This window comes from Kwoniella mangroviensis, chromosome 3 (assembly GCF_000507465.2).
Source record: "Kwoniella mangroviensis CBS 8507 chromosome 3, whole genome shotgun sequence".
NCBI lineage: Eukaryota > Fungi > Basidiomycota > Tremellomycetes > Tremellales > Cryptococcaceae > Kwoniella > Kwoniella mangrovensis.
In genome coordinates, this window is record NC_088829.1 from 1,989,196 (window position 1) to 2,006,205 (window position 17,010).

Sequence of the window (17,010 nt, forward strand, 5' to 3'; positions counted from 1 at the left end):
CAAATACTGTACCTCGTTGGTTTCGAATAAACAGTACCTCGATACTTTTCCATCTGATCTGCATTTGCATCTTCAAGAATGCTTCTTTAATTGTTGATGTGTACCTCCTTTAACTGCGTCAAGTCTTTCTCAACGTCTTCTACCACCACCATAACCACCATACCCACCATACCCTCCATACCCTTGCCTACCCATTCCGGGGTGACCGTGGAAACCCCTTCGTCCTCCGTGATGTACGTGCGTTACAACCACGGGTCGTCGTCGCATCCCGATGGGCGCGATGGGCGCAACAAACATGGGTGGGGCAAGTGGGTCGATGACGACAGTTCGATGATGGTGTGGATGAGAGACACAGAGGCCCTACGGTTCGATCATTTGATTCAATATGAGCGAAAGAAGAGGTGTGACCTTGAAACGCTCACCTACCATTGCAGGAAAGCTGATTCACTGGGCCTTCTAGATTCGAAAAGATGCAGTGATTGTTGAGTTGATCTTGGTGATGAGCTGAGTACCTGAGGTCTCAAGTAAGTTAATATAACCTGGCTCAATTCGTGTGATCACATCAGTCGAGTTGGAAAAGCAGTAAAGGACTCTTGAGAATGTGAGATATCAATTCACATGATAAAGCAACGAAATATCACAGGTAGTCGTACATTAGCATCTGGATTGTGGGTCTCAACCAAAGGTTTTCTCACAGGTATGAGCGTCTGGACATGCGTATGGTACTAATCTTAGAGTTAGATCATGTTTTGCATAACTCACTCGTACAAATATATTCCTCACGATGGTTAGCTCTTTCCCCTCACATCCGGCTTCAATAAGCAGCGACGATCATGACGTGGCATATTCAAGAGATATCTACCACGTGGCTTGGCCCGATGATTATCATCTAGCGTTTTCAAGATTTCCATGTCCACCCCTTCCTGTTAACCTGGATAATTTTGATCTCCATCTTGACCTATACAGTAAGACTACATAGCACTCTCTAGACAATACGAAGCAAGATGTCAGAGGTCAATGGGTCAGGTTCTGCACCAGGATCTCTCTCCCTACCACTTTCAGGAAGTTTAGGCGAACTGTCGAAACTGATTGAAGAGAAACCATGGATATTAGCTGCGTCTGAAGGTGATCAGCAAGTCGCTGAAAAGGCTTTGCAAGTTACCAAAGATATCTTTGATTTGGGTAAGTATCAGTTCTCCTTTTCCATTACATATAAAGTACGATGTGCCATGTAGACCATCAGAACGATATCATTTGAGCTTACGGTGTGTTTTTAGGTATATCACTTGAACCTCTCTCACATTCTCACTTACATCCCTTCCTCCTATCGATACTCGAACCACCATCAATCAACACCCGCTCTCAGTCCAAACAGAAATCAACTTCCGGAAAGGATGAAGGACAAGAGGATGCCAAGCCAGATGTCGAATCTTTCTTACCGTATACCCCATTGTCGGTATTGACAGTAGATGGACTGGATCCGGAACAGGTATGGGCTCAGTTGGAGTTACGTTCCGAGGCTTTATCAAAGGTCGTCAAAGAAGTTGGAGGGTCAAATAACCTAGAAGAAGAAGATCAATTACAGGATCTGGAAAGCGATGTTGAAGATGAAGATGAGAGTGAAGAAGATATGACGATAGAGGAATTCAGACAGATGTTGATTGAGTCTGGGGAGACGCAGGCTGCTGAGATGGATGATGAGGAACTGAGGGAGTTGATGCATGATCTGGATGATGATGATGATGATAGTGATGAAGATGAAGACGACGATGAAGAAGACGAAAACGATGATGACGAGGAACGTATCGGAAGCGAGGAAGAAGAAGTAGATTTAGGAGGAAGTGATGAAGAGGAGGAAGACGTTGAGATGGATGAATTCGATCTTGGTGAAGAAGAAGATGACGAGGCCGAGGATGAAAACGAAGACGAGGAGGAAGAAGAGGAAGAGGAAGATGACGAAGACGACGATATGTCCGCTCTATTTGGTGCAGGTCCCTCTCAACCACAACAAAGAGGTAAAAAAGCACATCCAACCCTTGATGACGATTTCTTCTCGATCGACGACTTCAATCGACAGACTGAAGAACTAGAAGCTGGACGATTGACTTCCGGTAGATTAGGAGGTGATGAGGACGACGAAGAGGAATTGCAAGATGTAGGGGATATGATGCTTTCTGGTGCAGGGGATGATGAAGGTGAGTTTTCCTTTCACTTTAAATGTCTTGCTTCAAGCAATCAGTAAAAAATATACTGATATGAGACTTAAATATAGAAATTATGTACTCTGATTTCTTCGAAAAACCAAGAGGTCTACCCAAACCTGCTGCTACGGCGAAAGGCAAAGGAAAAGCCAAAGAAACGAAGGTCAAAGCTAAAGGAAAAGGAAAAGGCGTGAGATTCGATGAAGATGATCATATGGATGAAGACGATGAAGAAGAAGATGATGAAAATGCCGCATACGAAACAATGGGACGTATGAAAGGTGATTTGTTTGACAGCGATGACGAAGAAGACCAAGAGGAGAAGAGTAAGTCGTCCTCTCTCACCGGGTATCCAGGCAGTTCTGTCTTTACAAGCAAGAGCAATGAGCTAATAGCGTATGCCGCATATATAGATTTATCGAATCATGAGAAACGACAACTTGCTCTAGCTCAGCAGATTGCTGAATTAGAATCCGAAGCTGTTGGACCGAAGGACTGGACATTATTGGGAGAAGCCACTTCCAAAGCTAGACCCGAAAACTCATTATTGGAGGAAAATCTGGATTTCGAACAGGTTCAAAAAGTTGTGCCTGTTATCACGGATGAGAGTGTCAAATCTTTGGAGGAGATCATCAAGACTAGGATACTGGATGTGAGTCTTTTACCGTGGGCTGAGTTGAATAGAGTCAGGTTTGCTGATGTGATACGCAATCATAGAACAACTTTGATTCGCCAGTCCGGGTACGAGCTTACGAACCCACGCCATTCTTACCATCAAGGTATTTCGAATTACAAGATACTCAATCGAACAAATCCCTCGCTCAGATATACGAGGAAGAATACCAAGCTGCTTCGTCCGGTACGAAAGTGACGGATCAACGCGATGAGAAGTTGAAGAAGCAACACGATGAGATCGATAAGCTATGGGATGAAGTCTGTTACAAGTTGGATGCTTTGAGTAGTTTGAACTTTGTTCCCAAGGCTGTGAGTACCTTCCTTTCCGGAAGGTCTACTTGTCGTGTTTTGGTGCTGACAGCGCCATCAACTCCCACAGCCTAAAGCTCAAATCAGTACGATCTCTGACTTACCTACCACATCCATGGAAACTGCTCTTCCATCTACCATGGGCACTTCAACAATGTTAGCGCCAGAAGAACTCTTCCAGCCGCCTACATCGGCTTCTCTCGTTGCTCGATCTGAGTTGACACCTGAAGAGGCGCAGCGTGCCAGACAGAAGAACCGAAAGGTGAAACAAGCCCAACAGAAGAAATTGAGCGGTATGGCAGATCTGTATGGAAACAAGAAGAAGAAATCGGTCAGAGAGGAGAAAGAAGAGGCATTGAAGGGATTGGTGAAAGCTGGGAAAGGTGTGACGGTCATTGGCAAAGGGAATAAGGAGATTGATAAGTCGAAGAAACGAGGAATGGGCGGTGAGGAGAATAGTAACAGAGAAGGTGGGAAGAGGTTGAAGTTGTGAGGTAGACTTGACAAGTGACAGAACCCTGCTTGTTTCCATTTCAGTATATAAGTTCCATTCTTTCTTTGTGTGTATGCATGGCGATGCCTCTTTGTCTCGTCGTATTGATAGCCTGTCATTCCGTTCACTGCATCTGAACGTCTATGTTGTAGAGCAGTGAACTCGAAGTCATTCAGGATGTTATGTCACTTTTCACCTCCACCTTGATGAACCACGTCACCGAAAACAACATCGACATTTATATCAACACAGCATTCATTCGCATCTCATCTCCAACGTTTGACTCGGAAACGACAAGAAGAGGAACCTGCGCCTCCCTGTATAGCCAAAAGAAGTAGGACTTTGATATAGTCTTCCCGTAAACGATCGTTCCACCAACGTCTCCGTTGAAGCCGAATAGCAACTTTCGGTCATCCGGATCCTACTTTCCTTCCTTTCATCGCACATAGACAGACCACCAAAGTGTCCTCTCAAATCCCGCTACCCTCTAGAGGGCATCATCACCATACTCATCACCACTATCACCATAGACCTAGCGTCAGGCCAAGATCATTGTCACGCTCATCATCTTCACCTTCTCCACCTCCCGAATCAGCCCTTTCTACATCTTCCCCTAGGTCCTCCCCTCTCCCTTCTGGAGGCGGGTTCGGGGGACCTAGCAATGGGACCAACGGACGATCTTCCAGGAAGTCTTTCGGTGCGAGCTCATCTTCTACCATAAGAAGTAAGAACAGAGCCCCAAGTAGAGGATCCTTACCCCGCTTTCAACCCGACAAAGCAACCCGTCCGCAAGGGAACGGAGATACTGTAGTCACCGGGCGTGATGGAGATGGAAATGGAAATGATAATGAATATGCGTCAACCAGTCAATATGGTTATGGAGCATCTGCCAGCTCACCTTCGTGGATCAGCGGGAGCGAAGATAATAGAGAATACCTGGATGATTTAAATGGCGATCAAACGGAGATAGAGAATGAACAGATGAAACAGAGGAGGAACGTCGCAGAACAGATCGAACAGGACAGAGTGTAAGTCACGAATGAACGATTTCACCAAGAATATTACAATTTTTGAATGATTAATCTAAGCTGATCAAGCTGATTTTCATGTGCAGAGCTACTCCCTCACCTGGTCCTCCTCCGAACCGCAATTCTGCCCAAACACGACGACACTCTAAAGCGACCCATCATCATCCTGTACCACCTGTATATACCCTACTTCCTGCTGAAATGGGATATCAGATACCCCTCTTTGGGTCCGATAGGAAAGGTAAAGGGCGAGCTATAAATCTGAGGCTGAGAATCACGAGGAAACGATGTGAGAATGCTATATTGCTCTCAGCGGTGATATTGGGAATATGGAAACTTGGTTGTAATTGGGGTGAAAAAGCTTTAGCAGGCGGTGAGCTATAAATCAGTACTATCTGAGCTCTCGTGCCTTTTGCTGATATACCGAGTAGAGATAAGTTTTTTGGTTGGGCTATCCATTATATACACCTGCGTCAGATTTCGCCCGACCAGATTGAAACTACCTTCCCCTCAACCTTCGACGAATGGTAGGCCTCAATCACCCCAACTACAACCTCATTCATCACTATCGGCAAATGTCAGAGAACGAATGAGTAGGAGTTCTACCGGCAACTCAGCTCCTGGGATGTCACCGCTTTTAGTAGGAAAAGATGATCGAAGCAGAAGTGGATACATGGACGAAGATGGTCAGATTGGAATGGGAGGCAGAGGTTGTTTGTGGGGTACGGAACCTAGGGAATACAGGTGAGCGACTTTATCCCGTTACAAGCTAGGATAGTTGTTTCTGACGCAATCCGGCTTTAGGGAAAGTCTGGATGATGGCATCTTCTTCGCTTTACTACTTGGACCTTTAGTAGCATCCGCTTTGTTACATGCTGCTTTAACTCAACTATCAACAAATCCCGAGTCGCCTTTGCCTGGCAATTGGAATATCGAGTTTCCTTCAGTACTATCTTCCACACCCATCCGAAAGTTCGCAAGCTCAATAAACACTCCAACATCAGATACGATCAAAGCATTATCTGCATTAGCTACCTCCCGTCGTAATCTCGTTCAGCTTTTCACCCTTTGCAGTTTCGTCTTACTCGTCCATCTAACACGATCATTACATCTCGAAATCAAACAATCCAAACAGTCTCCTCTTACCCCTCTTTCCCCTCAAATCGCTTCAGTCAATCTGGAAAGAGATAACAGCGATTACGCGAAATTGTCCGCTCAGCAATCGAGCGGTACTTACTGGCTCAGATTGGGCGAATGGAAACGGACGCGGAGTGTGGTCGGTTTCGCTTTCCTCGTTACGGGATGTTGTGTGATCGTAAAGATCGTCACTGCCATTATAGGCAGAGGAGTATGGAGCGGTGAGTTAGTCCCACGTTTCCCGCTTGAGATTGGACAACCTCGCTGATTTCGATCATGTAGACATGTCACCTTCTGATATCGTCATCGCTACGCTGTTCTACCAATTCAGTCTTTACGTGTGTGTCAGGTTGGCCAGACGAGGCTTCACCCTTGGCGAATTGGGCGTAGTATGTAATGCTGCAACGGCACTGTTTATGGAGGTGGTCAACTTGACTCGAATGAAGGTGAGCTCTCCTTGTACAACATTGAAAGCATATGTTGACTATTTATCCCTTCCAATGTAGATCGTGTTGCTGCAAACACCTTATATCAAGACCTACCGACTTCCCACGCCATTACTCACATTCCAACTTGCTCTTATACCTGGGTCCTTACTCGCTGGATTCCTCTTATCCCCATTACTATATCTATCGCGTCATCTGGCTCAGAAACCCGCTCATCGACTACGATTCCCACATGAAAAACCCGTACATCGTCGACTCCTCGCTTTGGGCTTCTACGGTGGATCAGCTTTAGTATGTGGTGGGCTAGTCGGTCTATGGACACAATGGTTGTTGGGCGGACGTAATCCATGGGTATGGGTGGTATATTGGTTCTTTGAAGGTGAACACGCTTGGACGAGACCTGTCCTCATAAGCTATTGGGGTGGTCTGGCCGCTATATCAGTAGCCGGCTGGAATAGACAGCTGAACAGAGCAAGAAGACATAGAAGGTATACTGTTCCCGGACCAGGAAATAACAATACTACCAGAGGTGAAATGGCGAATAATCCGATCCCTACTCAAGAAGGAGATACGATTAGTGGAGTGGCAAGTTCAATGATGGATGCCGCCGATCAAAAATTACCTACTTTGTCTGTCAATGCAAGAAGAAAATTCTTTCACGCTTTGGCTGTGGTCATGTTCATACCTGGCATAGCTGTCGATGTAAGCTTCCTCCCTCATCTCCATGTCTTGAAAATCTTGGACTGATGAGCAAACTGACACGTCCTTACGTATGGGTTAGCCCGCATTCACCCACTTGTCATTCAGCGTGGCCTTTGCAGCCTTCAACTTCGCAGAGTACATACGATACTTTGCTTTGTGGCCTTTCGGCGTGTCCGTCCATTTGTTCTTGAATGAATTCTTAGATCATAAAGATTCGGGGACGGCTATTCTAAGTCATTTCTATCTTTTGGCTGGGTGTGCTTCGCCATTATGGCTCGAAGGGTGAGCCTAATACATGTCCTGTATGAGACTCCAGGAACGGTCTGACACGTAATTGGGAGACTAATCATCTGGTCTGAATCGATAATAGCCCATCAGAGATTTTATGTTATTTCGGAGTACTTTCGCTGGGTATCGGAGATGCCTTGGTAAGCTGTCCATATGAAGTGCACTCAAAGAGAACTCAACTAATACTGAGCTATTATGACAGGCAAGTATAGTAGGGCGCAAGATAGGTAGACTCAGATGGACCACATCGTCAGGGAAAACAGTAGAAGGTAGTATAGCGTTCTTACTTTCCATGTTGGCCTGTTCGGGATCATTGTGGATGGTCGGGGTGGCGGATCCGTTCAAAGTGAGTTAAATCATCTAGAGATAATGCTAAATGCTAACAGTTTTCCTATGGTACGATGTAGCCCTTGCCATACACTATCACAACGACTCTGGCGACATTGCTAGAAGCGTTTTCGGATCAAAATGATAACTTGATATTACCGATGTACGGCTGGGCATTAGGTATTCTGTTAGGTGTTTGATGCGTGTAGATGCATGGACAAGTAGCATTTATCATATATACCGTGTTTCTGTCTAGTCACATGAATAGGTATCCTCGAAAGCGATGGGAACGTTTGATTCAAGTCACTATTTTAAGGGATTGGAAAGAGTCACTTGAACTGCAAAATACTGGGAAACTGCGATGAAATGCAAGAGACTTTCTGTACAAAATCTAGACTCACAAGCGATGTATAATTGCGGAGGGATATGATGAAAAGATGAAGTCTGTATGACGAAGACAGATTCTCATATTGATACGAGATATGGGTCATTTCTCTGGTAAGTGATGCCTAATCTGAGAGTAGATCTCTGATCCAACAGGATGACTTCGATAAAGTAAAGCACAATGATCAGAAAGGGCTGTGGTATCAAAAAGAGGTCCATGATAGTGTGACTCATCATAACAACCTATCGTTTCCCGCAACAGACACAAGCTTCGCCTTCTTCACCACCGAACAACTCGGTGACTCCATCGATAGGACTCAATCCCTCTAATTGACGATGGAGTAAAACATCATCCGAATTGTTCGGACAATTCAGAATTTCAATCTTCTTCGTCGTATCATCGTCACTTGTTCTTGAGAGCACAGTTAACGTGGTGAGATAATCTTCGTTTAATACCACCTGTCGATGATTTCGTCGAGGCTGAGGATGAGGTCGAGATCGATCAATCGCCTTGAAGAAAATCCTTTGATCAACCTTCTCATCGAATTTTACTACACCATGTACGATACTATGTAAAGTTGCAGAAGAGATGTCGGTCCAATTCCTACGGTTTGATTGTAAATACCTACAATACTCCAAAGTTGAAAAGTCAAGTGACATAACATCATCGGGAATTGAAGAATCATCTATACAAATATGAGTGGGATTCAACATCTTCCATAGGAGCTTTGACGAGTATACCTTGTTACTATCTTTATAAGCAATCTCAGAATTCATAATCGAACATTTCCCTTGAAATATGAGATACTTGACGTTGCCAAATACCCTTGCCGTTGATCCATTGCTACACTCATCACTTTCTGGGATCTTCCGACCACTAAAAAATTCACAAACCAGCCCCAAGGTCGCTCTGATATCATTTTCATTAACAAATCTAAGAGATTCACAATACTCCATAATCCCCATTCTCCTTTCCTTGTATCTCTTGTAGGCTTTTTCATCTTCTTGGGTAAATGGATGATACCCTTTACGATATTTAGGGTTCATCAATCTCATTTTGATGGGCACATCGTACGACTTGATGTGGAGTCTCTTGTATAAGCTTGGAGCATATCGATCGTAGGAGTTTTGCGATAAGCGAGTGAGTGTTTTGAGGTCTTGGAAGGAAGTGGAGAGGATATCAAAGATTTGGAGCTTGAGATCGTCGGGAAGTGACTGAGTCAGTGCGAAGAGTGGCCTGCAATCTTTTAATGGTGAATATGGTGAGGATGAGGACGGTGAGGAAGGAGGAGAATGAGATTTGAGGATGAGTTGAGAAGGTGTACCCGAGGGAGTCATGCTGAGTGTGATGAAGCAGGTGACAGGTATTCGGGAATATCTACCATCTCATCGTCAGCTCATGACCCTTCCCAGCTGATGAGGTGAGATGAACACTGACTTGGGGATACCTTGCTGCTATCGAGTTGAGGATGGAGACAAAGGTAAGTTTTAGTGGAAGGGAAAGGTGAAAGCGGGAGGAAAGTAAGTCGTTCATGAACACACCCTTCCGATTCACGGTGGTCAGTGCGACAGGAGGTCAGTGCGTCATCTGGTCAAAAGCCCACGCGAGAGGGTCCTTTACGAGCTTGAGCGAGTTCGGTCCATACAGCATCGCCGTTCATCTATGACCATTTACGCATCCATGGGATGAAGTGATATGCACGACCAGAGTAACAACAGGTCACTCAGTTCTTCGGAATCGAGCTGAACGGAGTCAGTGGAGTTGTCGGCATCACTTCAGAACGACCGTTTGCAGGATGAGAAAGGATCACTAGCTCGCTGGATCTGGATGGACGTCTTCGAGCTGATAGACCACATCATAACCACGTCTCCGTCTAAGGTTTTGTGAAACGTAGGAAGTTAACGTTTAACTTACAGCGTGCATTACTTCCCCGACGTTCTTTCGTTCCTGTAAGTATATCGCTTACATCCGTATTCCCTCAAGAGTGCCTGTGCTAGTGAAATCGGTCATGGCGCATGGTTGCTAATGGCTCACACCATATGACCAGCGAGCTCATTCCCAAAGCCTCATCTAGATTTCTGTCATGTCTCTTCTTCTGAATGTTACACGTGCACGTTGCCGTTGTTCGTCCACGGGCGAATCACCTAGCTTCCAGGGACCACCAATCATCTTTTAGTCCTCAAATGATGAAGATTCTTAACCACAGGAAACTTGATATCTTTGAAACGTTCTTCAAGCTCACACAGTCTACATGTGGTTCTGCATGTCAGCTTGGCGATGAACGTGAGTCGGATGAGCTATTCTTAGAACTCTATGAGCGATATTAGACGGGCGATGCCCGTTTCTAAACGCACGTTCAATCAGATCATAAGATCTTGATGGTGCCTGCAAAAATATACTGTAATTTCGGGTAAATCCGTCCTCGATGACCTTGAACGCTGCAGCAGACCAGAACGAAAAAGTTCGTGAACATAGCCACTCGAGTATATATATGTAGCCCGTTCTAACAAGATGTAGAAGAAACAGCAATTACCTCTCTGAGACCGTCGTATACCATCCGACAAAATGATGCTCTTGGTCTTACTTGGTCTGCTCCCTTACCTTGCCAGTGCGGTAGTCCTCGACAAAAAGGCAGAAGCGTATGTCGGATCTACCACTTCTGATGCATTCCCTCCGACTGGTAGTAAGTACATCACCCTTTATCTATCTATGCGTTGTTGTCTCCCACAGGAATAGTCTCACTTACTCTTCTATTGGGCCATAGCCAAAGTCAACAGTGATCTTTTCCCTGGTGAGACCGGCGTAGGCTACCCAGGAGTGACCGCAACGGGGATAGAGCCAGCTGCCGTCCAAACCGCCGCTTCTTACGCCTACAACACCGGATCACTATCATCGTATCCATTGGTAGTTGACCAACCAGAAGATGGCAATCAGGACATCGACATATCAAAGTATTGGGGTAATCTCTCACCATGGTATTCAGTCCCATCTTCATTTTACGGTCTTAACGATACGACCCCCCTTGCTCCTGAGGGATGCTCAGTCACGCAAGTTCATCTTCTGTACAGACATGGTGCGAGATATCCCACGAGCGGTTCGGCACCTTACCAATTTAGTGGGAAGATGGCAAATGCCACGAAACAACAAGGAGGGTTTAATGCTTGGGGAGAATTAGAATTTTTGAATGATTGGACTTTCAAGCTTGGTGCAGAACTTTTGACTATTAGTGGTAGATTACAGAATTTCGCTTTGGGTGCTGCATTCAGACAACAATATGGATATCTCCTCAATAACTTCACGGAACAAGGGACTTTACCTGTTTTCAGAACTGAATCGCAGGACAGGATGGTAAAGACTGCTGAGAATTTCGCGGCGGGCATGTTCGGTGTGCCAGAGTATATGGATCAGGTTAACATTGAGATCATGATTGAGACCCCGGGTGTCAATGATACTGTGAGTAATACTGTGATAGATCACAGGCTACACGTCAAGGAGCCAAGGCTGAATCTATGAAATATTCAGGGATCGCCGTATGAGACCTGCACCAACTCGAACGTAGCGTCTCGAGGAGGCATGGGATCAGCAGCTGCCAACGCATTTGCGAAGAACGCCTTCAATGAAACGATCGATAGGCTTCAAGGTCAAATCACAGGAGTCAACATTACTTCTGCGGATATTATCGCTATGCTCCAATTGTGTTCTTACGAGACAGACGCATTGGGTTACTCGGCTTTCTGTAAATTGTTCACAAAAGAGGACTTTGAGAATTACGAGTAGTGAGTAGCTCATCTGCAACATAGTTCCATCTTCCATACAGCTTTATCTCAATGTCGCACAAGCTTCCGTGAACTCCACGCACAGGACAAGATCAAAAAGGAATGGGTGTCAATGCTGATGAACGCTTTGCACGTAATCGTAGCTTCTACGATATCGCATTCTACTACAACAATGGGGCGGGATCTCCCGTAGCTGCCGCACAGGGTAAAGGGTTCTTATCAGAGTTCGTCGCTCGATTCACTCAGACGCCCAAACCCGTGGCGGACAACTCGATCAACTCGACTTTGGACAATAATTCCACCTATTTCCCATTGAACCAATCCATTTACGCCGACGCGACTCATGAAGTCGTTGTTCTCGACACACTCACCGCTATGAACCTTTCAGCGTTATTCAGTTCAGGCCCCTTGCCTACCGACAAGAGGACCCAAAGCTCCTTCAAAGCTTCTCAAGTTGTTGCATTCGGTACTCACTTGGTTATTCAGGTATTGGAATGTCAAAATACCACTCCTTCCAAGCAGATCAGATTCATCTTGTAAGTCTCTCATCATTGGGCTCAGTGTTCAGTGCTAAGAAATCGTGATACCGTAGGAACGACGCTGTTCTCCCTATCGATCAATCGTACCAAGGATGCGAATGGAACAAAGATGGATTATGCTCCTTTGACACCGTGGTGAAAGCTTTGCAGCAGAGGGTTAAAGAGATCGATTGGAATTATGATTGTCATGGAAATTACACAGTTGTTCCGGGCAAGGACTATAACGGTCGAGCTCCAAGAGACTAGAGGGGTATTATGTGAGCAAGAGCGAATGGGCAAGCCTCTTTTTGCAAGTCATCAATAAAAAAAAGGATAAGGACCGAAAATTACACAAAAGTATAATATATTACTGTCAATACAGATAATTCCGGAATAGATTTTATACAACGTTATCATTTGGGTTAGAGGTATAGAAGAATGATGTGCAATATGTATAGCTTCGAAAACATACTATTGTTGCCATTGGCATTCGTGAACTGTTTGTGATAGCACATCTCAAATCGCCTAATCCGTTTGATAAATCATTTCCTCTATCGAACAGAGCGATACCGGCATATGCTCATGATATACCTCTCAGATCTTGCCATAGCCGATGCATAAGCTCTGCGATATGAGACAGGTACCACAAGGACTTGAGGAGTTTATCAGATCTTAATTCTTGATTTGCCACAGGAAGCGGAAGGTGCCAAGACGAGCAACAACGGTCCACGCGTCACAGGTCAAAGTTCATATTAATTGTCACATTCAACACATTCACCTTCATTCTGGCTGTGACACCTGATATCACAAGCTTCAGCTACTTGCATCGACATCCCGCTGGTCGGATATAACAGTCATCAGATCGGTAGACAGCCAAGGAAAAACGGGATCTTAGAGGACTCGCAGGGGTTATAGGATATCAGCTGGCAAGTGACATCTTCTATACTCACATCCCTTTGATCGACCATAATCTACCCATCAACCGTAAGAAGCTTCCACACATCTTCTTTGCTTTTATATACCTTTCGCTGATATCATGATGTCAATCTGGTAGATAGTAGCCTCTATGATCAATCCCATTGATACTATATAATCCCTTCGATACGACTACCGCCCTCGAGCGATGCTCTCACCCAAACAGAACCGAAAGACCATGCCCTACACGCCAGCCTATTCGCAAGATGTCGAAAAGGGTTTATCATCCCCTACCAAGATCGCTAGGCGGTTCGTGAGTAGGAAACCTAGATGGATACTAGGCGGATTGATCCTATTTGGAGTTGTATTCTATTTCTATGAGAGCGGTAACGGTGGACCGCATGGTGATCTAGTACCACCCCCTCCACCTCATCATCATGGTCCATCATCGCCTCATCACGAACACGGGCAGGGTCACGACTGGTCAGCAGGTGATGATTATGAAGATGATGATTACGATATTGACGATGATGACGACGATGACGACGATCATGATGAAGATGAAGATGAAGAAGGAGGAAAAGGGTGGAAGAACTGGTTACCTTTTGGTGGTAAACCTAAACGACCACCACCTAACATGGGGTATGAACCTACGAAAACCATCTCAACAGAAGTAGAATACGAATTTATAGTTGACAATAACGGTGATCATTATATTCAAGATTGGGTTCAACCTATCGCACCATTACATCCTGACTTGTCGCTCTTACGCCCGCCCGAAGAGTTATTACCAGAGATCAACTTGAAGGAATCTTCACCACCTAAAGAAGATGTCTATCCAGATGATAAATTACGGATGATCATCTCGCCTACACCGCCCAACGAGGAGATACCGCGGAACGTCATACCCGCTGATGCATGGTCGAAAATGTGGATGGAAGAGAGGAGACCGGAGGATTGGAAAGGTCATAAAGGCGATATGAAGAAAGTCCAGTGGAGTGGGTTCGCCAGGGGAAGAGATACGTGGGAGAACGGCCAGCAGAAGAAGGAAAGGGAGGATAGAAGGGATGCGGTGAAACGAGGGTTCAAACATGCTTGGGAAGCTTACAAGAGACATGCTTGGGGTGAGTTCGAACTTTCTCATTTGGCTTAATCTGCGTTCTCCTCTCGTCCACATGCCAATCAAGTGGTGTGAACAATGAATATTCGAAGCATCTTTATTCTGCCATACCGCGTTCTTGCGCTTTACTGGGAGGAGTATACAACGTGGACAACTTGCTGATTTACTGTTCACAGGTCATGACGAAGTTAGGCCTGTTTCGCAGACGCCGTCCAATCCTTTCAACGGGTGAGGTGTATCAGCTTGGACGTCATGGGAATTCAGCTGATATTTCACTTTTCAGCTGGGGCGCAACCATCATTGATTCCCTTGACACTCTCCTGCTCATGGGTTTCTCAGACGAATACAACCTCTGTCGAGCGCATATCAACCAAGTAAACTTCCATTGGGTCAACGGTCGAGACTGGTCATCAGGCTATATCACCGAAGATGAAGAAGGCACTGGTGAAGTGTACGCTTTACCACGGGATAAAGGTGTCGGTCTACCGGTGTTCGAGACTGGTATCAGGTATCTCGGTGGGTTACTTGGAGCATACGATCTATCAGGTGACAAATTATTAGTAGAAAGAGCAGAAGATCTAGCGAATGTTTTGGGAAAAGCCTTCGATACTGTATCTGGATTACCTGCAGGTCGAATTGATCCTGGTTTACCCGAAGGAGAGATGATTCATCTTTCTACAGTATCGATAGCCGAGGTCGGATCGATGTCATTGGAACTCATCAGATTATCTCAAGTGACCAACGATCGAAAATGGTTCGATCTAGCTCAGAGGGCAATGGAATATCTCGAAGAAAGAGTTATACCTCGTTCGACTCAGACGCCCTTGATTCCTATGTGGTTCCAACCTGATACTGCATTAGAACATATCCAGTCGGGTGGATTTACTTTCGGTGGTCTGGCAGATTCGTACTACGAATATCTCATCAAAACATACAAGCTTTTGGGTAATAACGAACATGCTCAAACTTGGAAGAAGGTATATGAAGAATCGATCGATAAAGCCAAAGAGGTCTTATATAAGGATATAGAAGTCGTACCGGACAGAGAACTGTTTACGATTGGCAAATTCGAAAATGGAAGATTGATTCATGAGTTGGAACATCTGACATGTTTCGCAGGAGCGATGTTAGGATTAGGAGCGAAATTGTTGCATGGTAGAAAAGGTGATATGGTTGATGCTGAGAAATTGACAAAAACTTGTTATTGGTTGTCTGCAGATACGCCTACGGGCTTACAACCAGAGGTGATGGAATGGTATCAACCACATGATGAAGCGGTGATGTACGAGAATATAACGATAGATAATTTGGAGTCGTACAAACCACCAATATCTTCGGAAGATATTGAAGATGCAATAAACAATGGTGGTACTATCGCGGGTACACATAAAGATATGAGCGGCCTGTTAAGATGGAATTTAGATGGAACGCCTGTCCAACCCCGAAATCCAGCTACGGACCCAGTGAAATACGCTAAGAAGTTGAAAGGCAGACCGACAGGTGCGAGAAAAGTAGTAGGAAGAGGTATCAACCGACCTGAGACGATTGAATCGATCTTCTACATGTATAGATTAACGGGTGATAGACAATGGCAAGAAAAGGGATGGAAGATGTTTGTTAGTTGGATGCAAACTGCTAAAGTCGACGGTGGGATATCGAGCGTGGATGACGTGACGAAGCAAAGAGGACAATTGAGGTTCGGGGATAACATGGAGAGTTTCGCGCTGGCAGAGACATTCAAGTGAGTTTGAAATGGTCATTGTTAACGATACGACTTGTATGCTGATTGCTTCATTTTAGGTATCACTTCCTACTTCAGTCTGAACCTGACGTATTGTCATTAGATGATTACGTCCTCAATACAGGTCAGTCACCCATATACATAAACAAGAATAGTCAACACCCGTTGTTACGTGCTGACCACTTTGTTCGCTTTCGCAGAAGCTCATCCATTCCTTGTCAATCCCATACTTGACCCAACCTCTTCCACCTCTCATGTCCGATACTGGACACCATCCCCGGATCAAGATCTAGGAGTGAGAGGACAAGGTACGAACGTCCAGAAATTCGCAAGATTGAATGTGATAGATCGTATAAGGGGTCCAGCCAAGGGTCCACCCATAGTTCAACATTTCGGTCAAGGTGGACCACCTCGCCCTGTGGGAGGTGGTGGAGGGAAGGGTATGGGCGGTGGGGGAGGCAGACCAGGTGATAGACCGAAGCCTCCTCCAGGGTTTGGGATGAAGAAGATCAAAGTTGACGTTGGGGAAGATGGAGGTGCGAAATTCCCAGATGATTTCTGAGGTGGTCGAAGTCGAGTAGAACAATATTTGCATAGATGAAGTTGAAACATGAGTGAATCCGGCGTGAAGAGGATATGAGACTGGATAGTAGTGACATTCAAGTGAAAGTTCGATTCAAGGAAATACGACGGGAAAGAAGGAAGGATGTGCTCCTTTAGGTAGGATACCGTATATCTCGCTATATGTATGCGATATTACATATGTATCAATAGCCTTGACATGAACTATCTTCTTTATGCCTTCATGAATATCATCCATATCCAAAATACGTTTTGAACAGGTTTGCATAAGATGCATCATTTACTTCAAGATACAATGACTGACTACAATGGACTTAGAGCAACGAAGAGAAGAGAATCGAGTCTCGAAAGTTAGATATACTACTAT

The 17,010-nt window shown here is 45.1% G+C and overlaps 4 protein-coding genes across 4 annotated transcripts; 3 read left to right on the forward strand and 1 right to left on the reverse strand.

The window, feature by feature from the left end:
* Positions 1-1,004: 1,004 nt before the first annotated feature.
* On the forward strand, positions 1,005-7,806 carry I203_108570 (uncharacterized protein; the record flags this gene model as incomplete). The annotated part of the gene is made up of 16 exons (XM_019151260.1): positions 1,005-1,182; positions 1,278-2,195; positions 2,273-2,527; positions 2,615-2,853; positions 2,919-3,185; positions 3,256-3,674; positions 4,209-4,706; positions 4,793-5,079; positions 5,138-5,450; positions 5,511-6,064; positions 6,126-6,289; positions 6,350-6,991; positions 7,071-7,273; positions 7,362-7,419; positions 7,482-7,625; positions 7,687-7,806. The coding sequence occupies 16 exons, from the start codon at positions 1,005-1,007 to the stop codon at positions 7,804-7,806; spliced, it is 5,259 nt and encodes a 1,752-aa protein (XP_018999432.1).
* A 427-nt stretch (positions 7,807-8,233) lies between these two features.
* Positions 8,234-9,328, reverse strand: I203_108571 (uncharacterized protein; the record flags this gene model as incomplete). The annotated part of the gene is made up of 1 exon (XM_019151259.1): positions 8,234-9,328. One exon carries the CDS (start codon positions 9,326-9,328, stop codon positions 8,234-8,236), a length of 1,095 nt encoding a protein of 364 aa, XP_018999431.1.
* A 1,228-nt stretch (positions 9,329-10,556) lies between these two features.
* Positions 10,557-12,552, forward strand: I203_108572 (uncharacterized protein; the record flags this gene model as incomplete). Its single annotated transcript, XM_019151258.1, has 5 exons — positions 10,557-10,674; positions 10,756-11,444; positions 11,514-11,767; positions 11,911-12,303; positions 12,360-12,552. The coding sequence occupies 5 exons, from the start codon at positions 10,557-10,559 to the stop codon at positions 12,550-12,552; spliced, it is 1,647 nt and encodes a 548-aa protein (XP_018999430.1).
* Positions 12,553-13,408: 856 nt separating this feature from the next.
* On the forward strand, positions 13,409-16,623 carry I203_108573 (uncharacterized protein; the record flags this gene model as incomplete). Its single annotated transcript, XM_019151257.1, has 5 exons — positions 13,409-14,324; positions 14,497-14,548; positions 14,604-16,061; positions 16,121-16,185; positions 16,262-16,623. The coding sequence occupies 5 exons, from the start codon at positions 13,409-13,411 to the stop codon at positions 16,621-16,623; spliced, it is 2,853 nt and encodes a 950-aa protein (XP_018999429.1).
* Between the last annotated feature and the right edge of the window lie 387 nt (positions 16,624-17,010).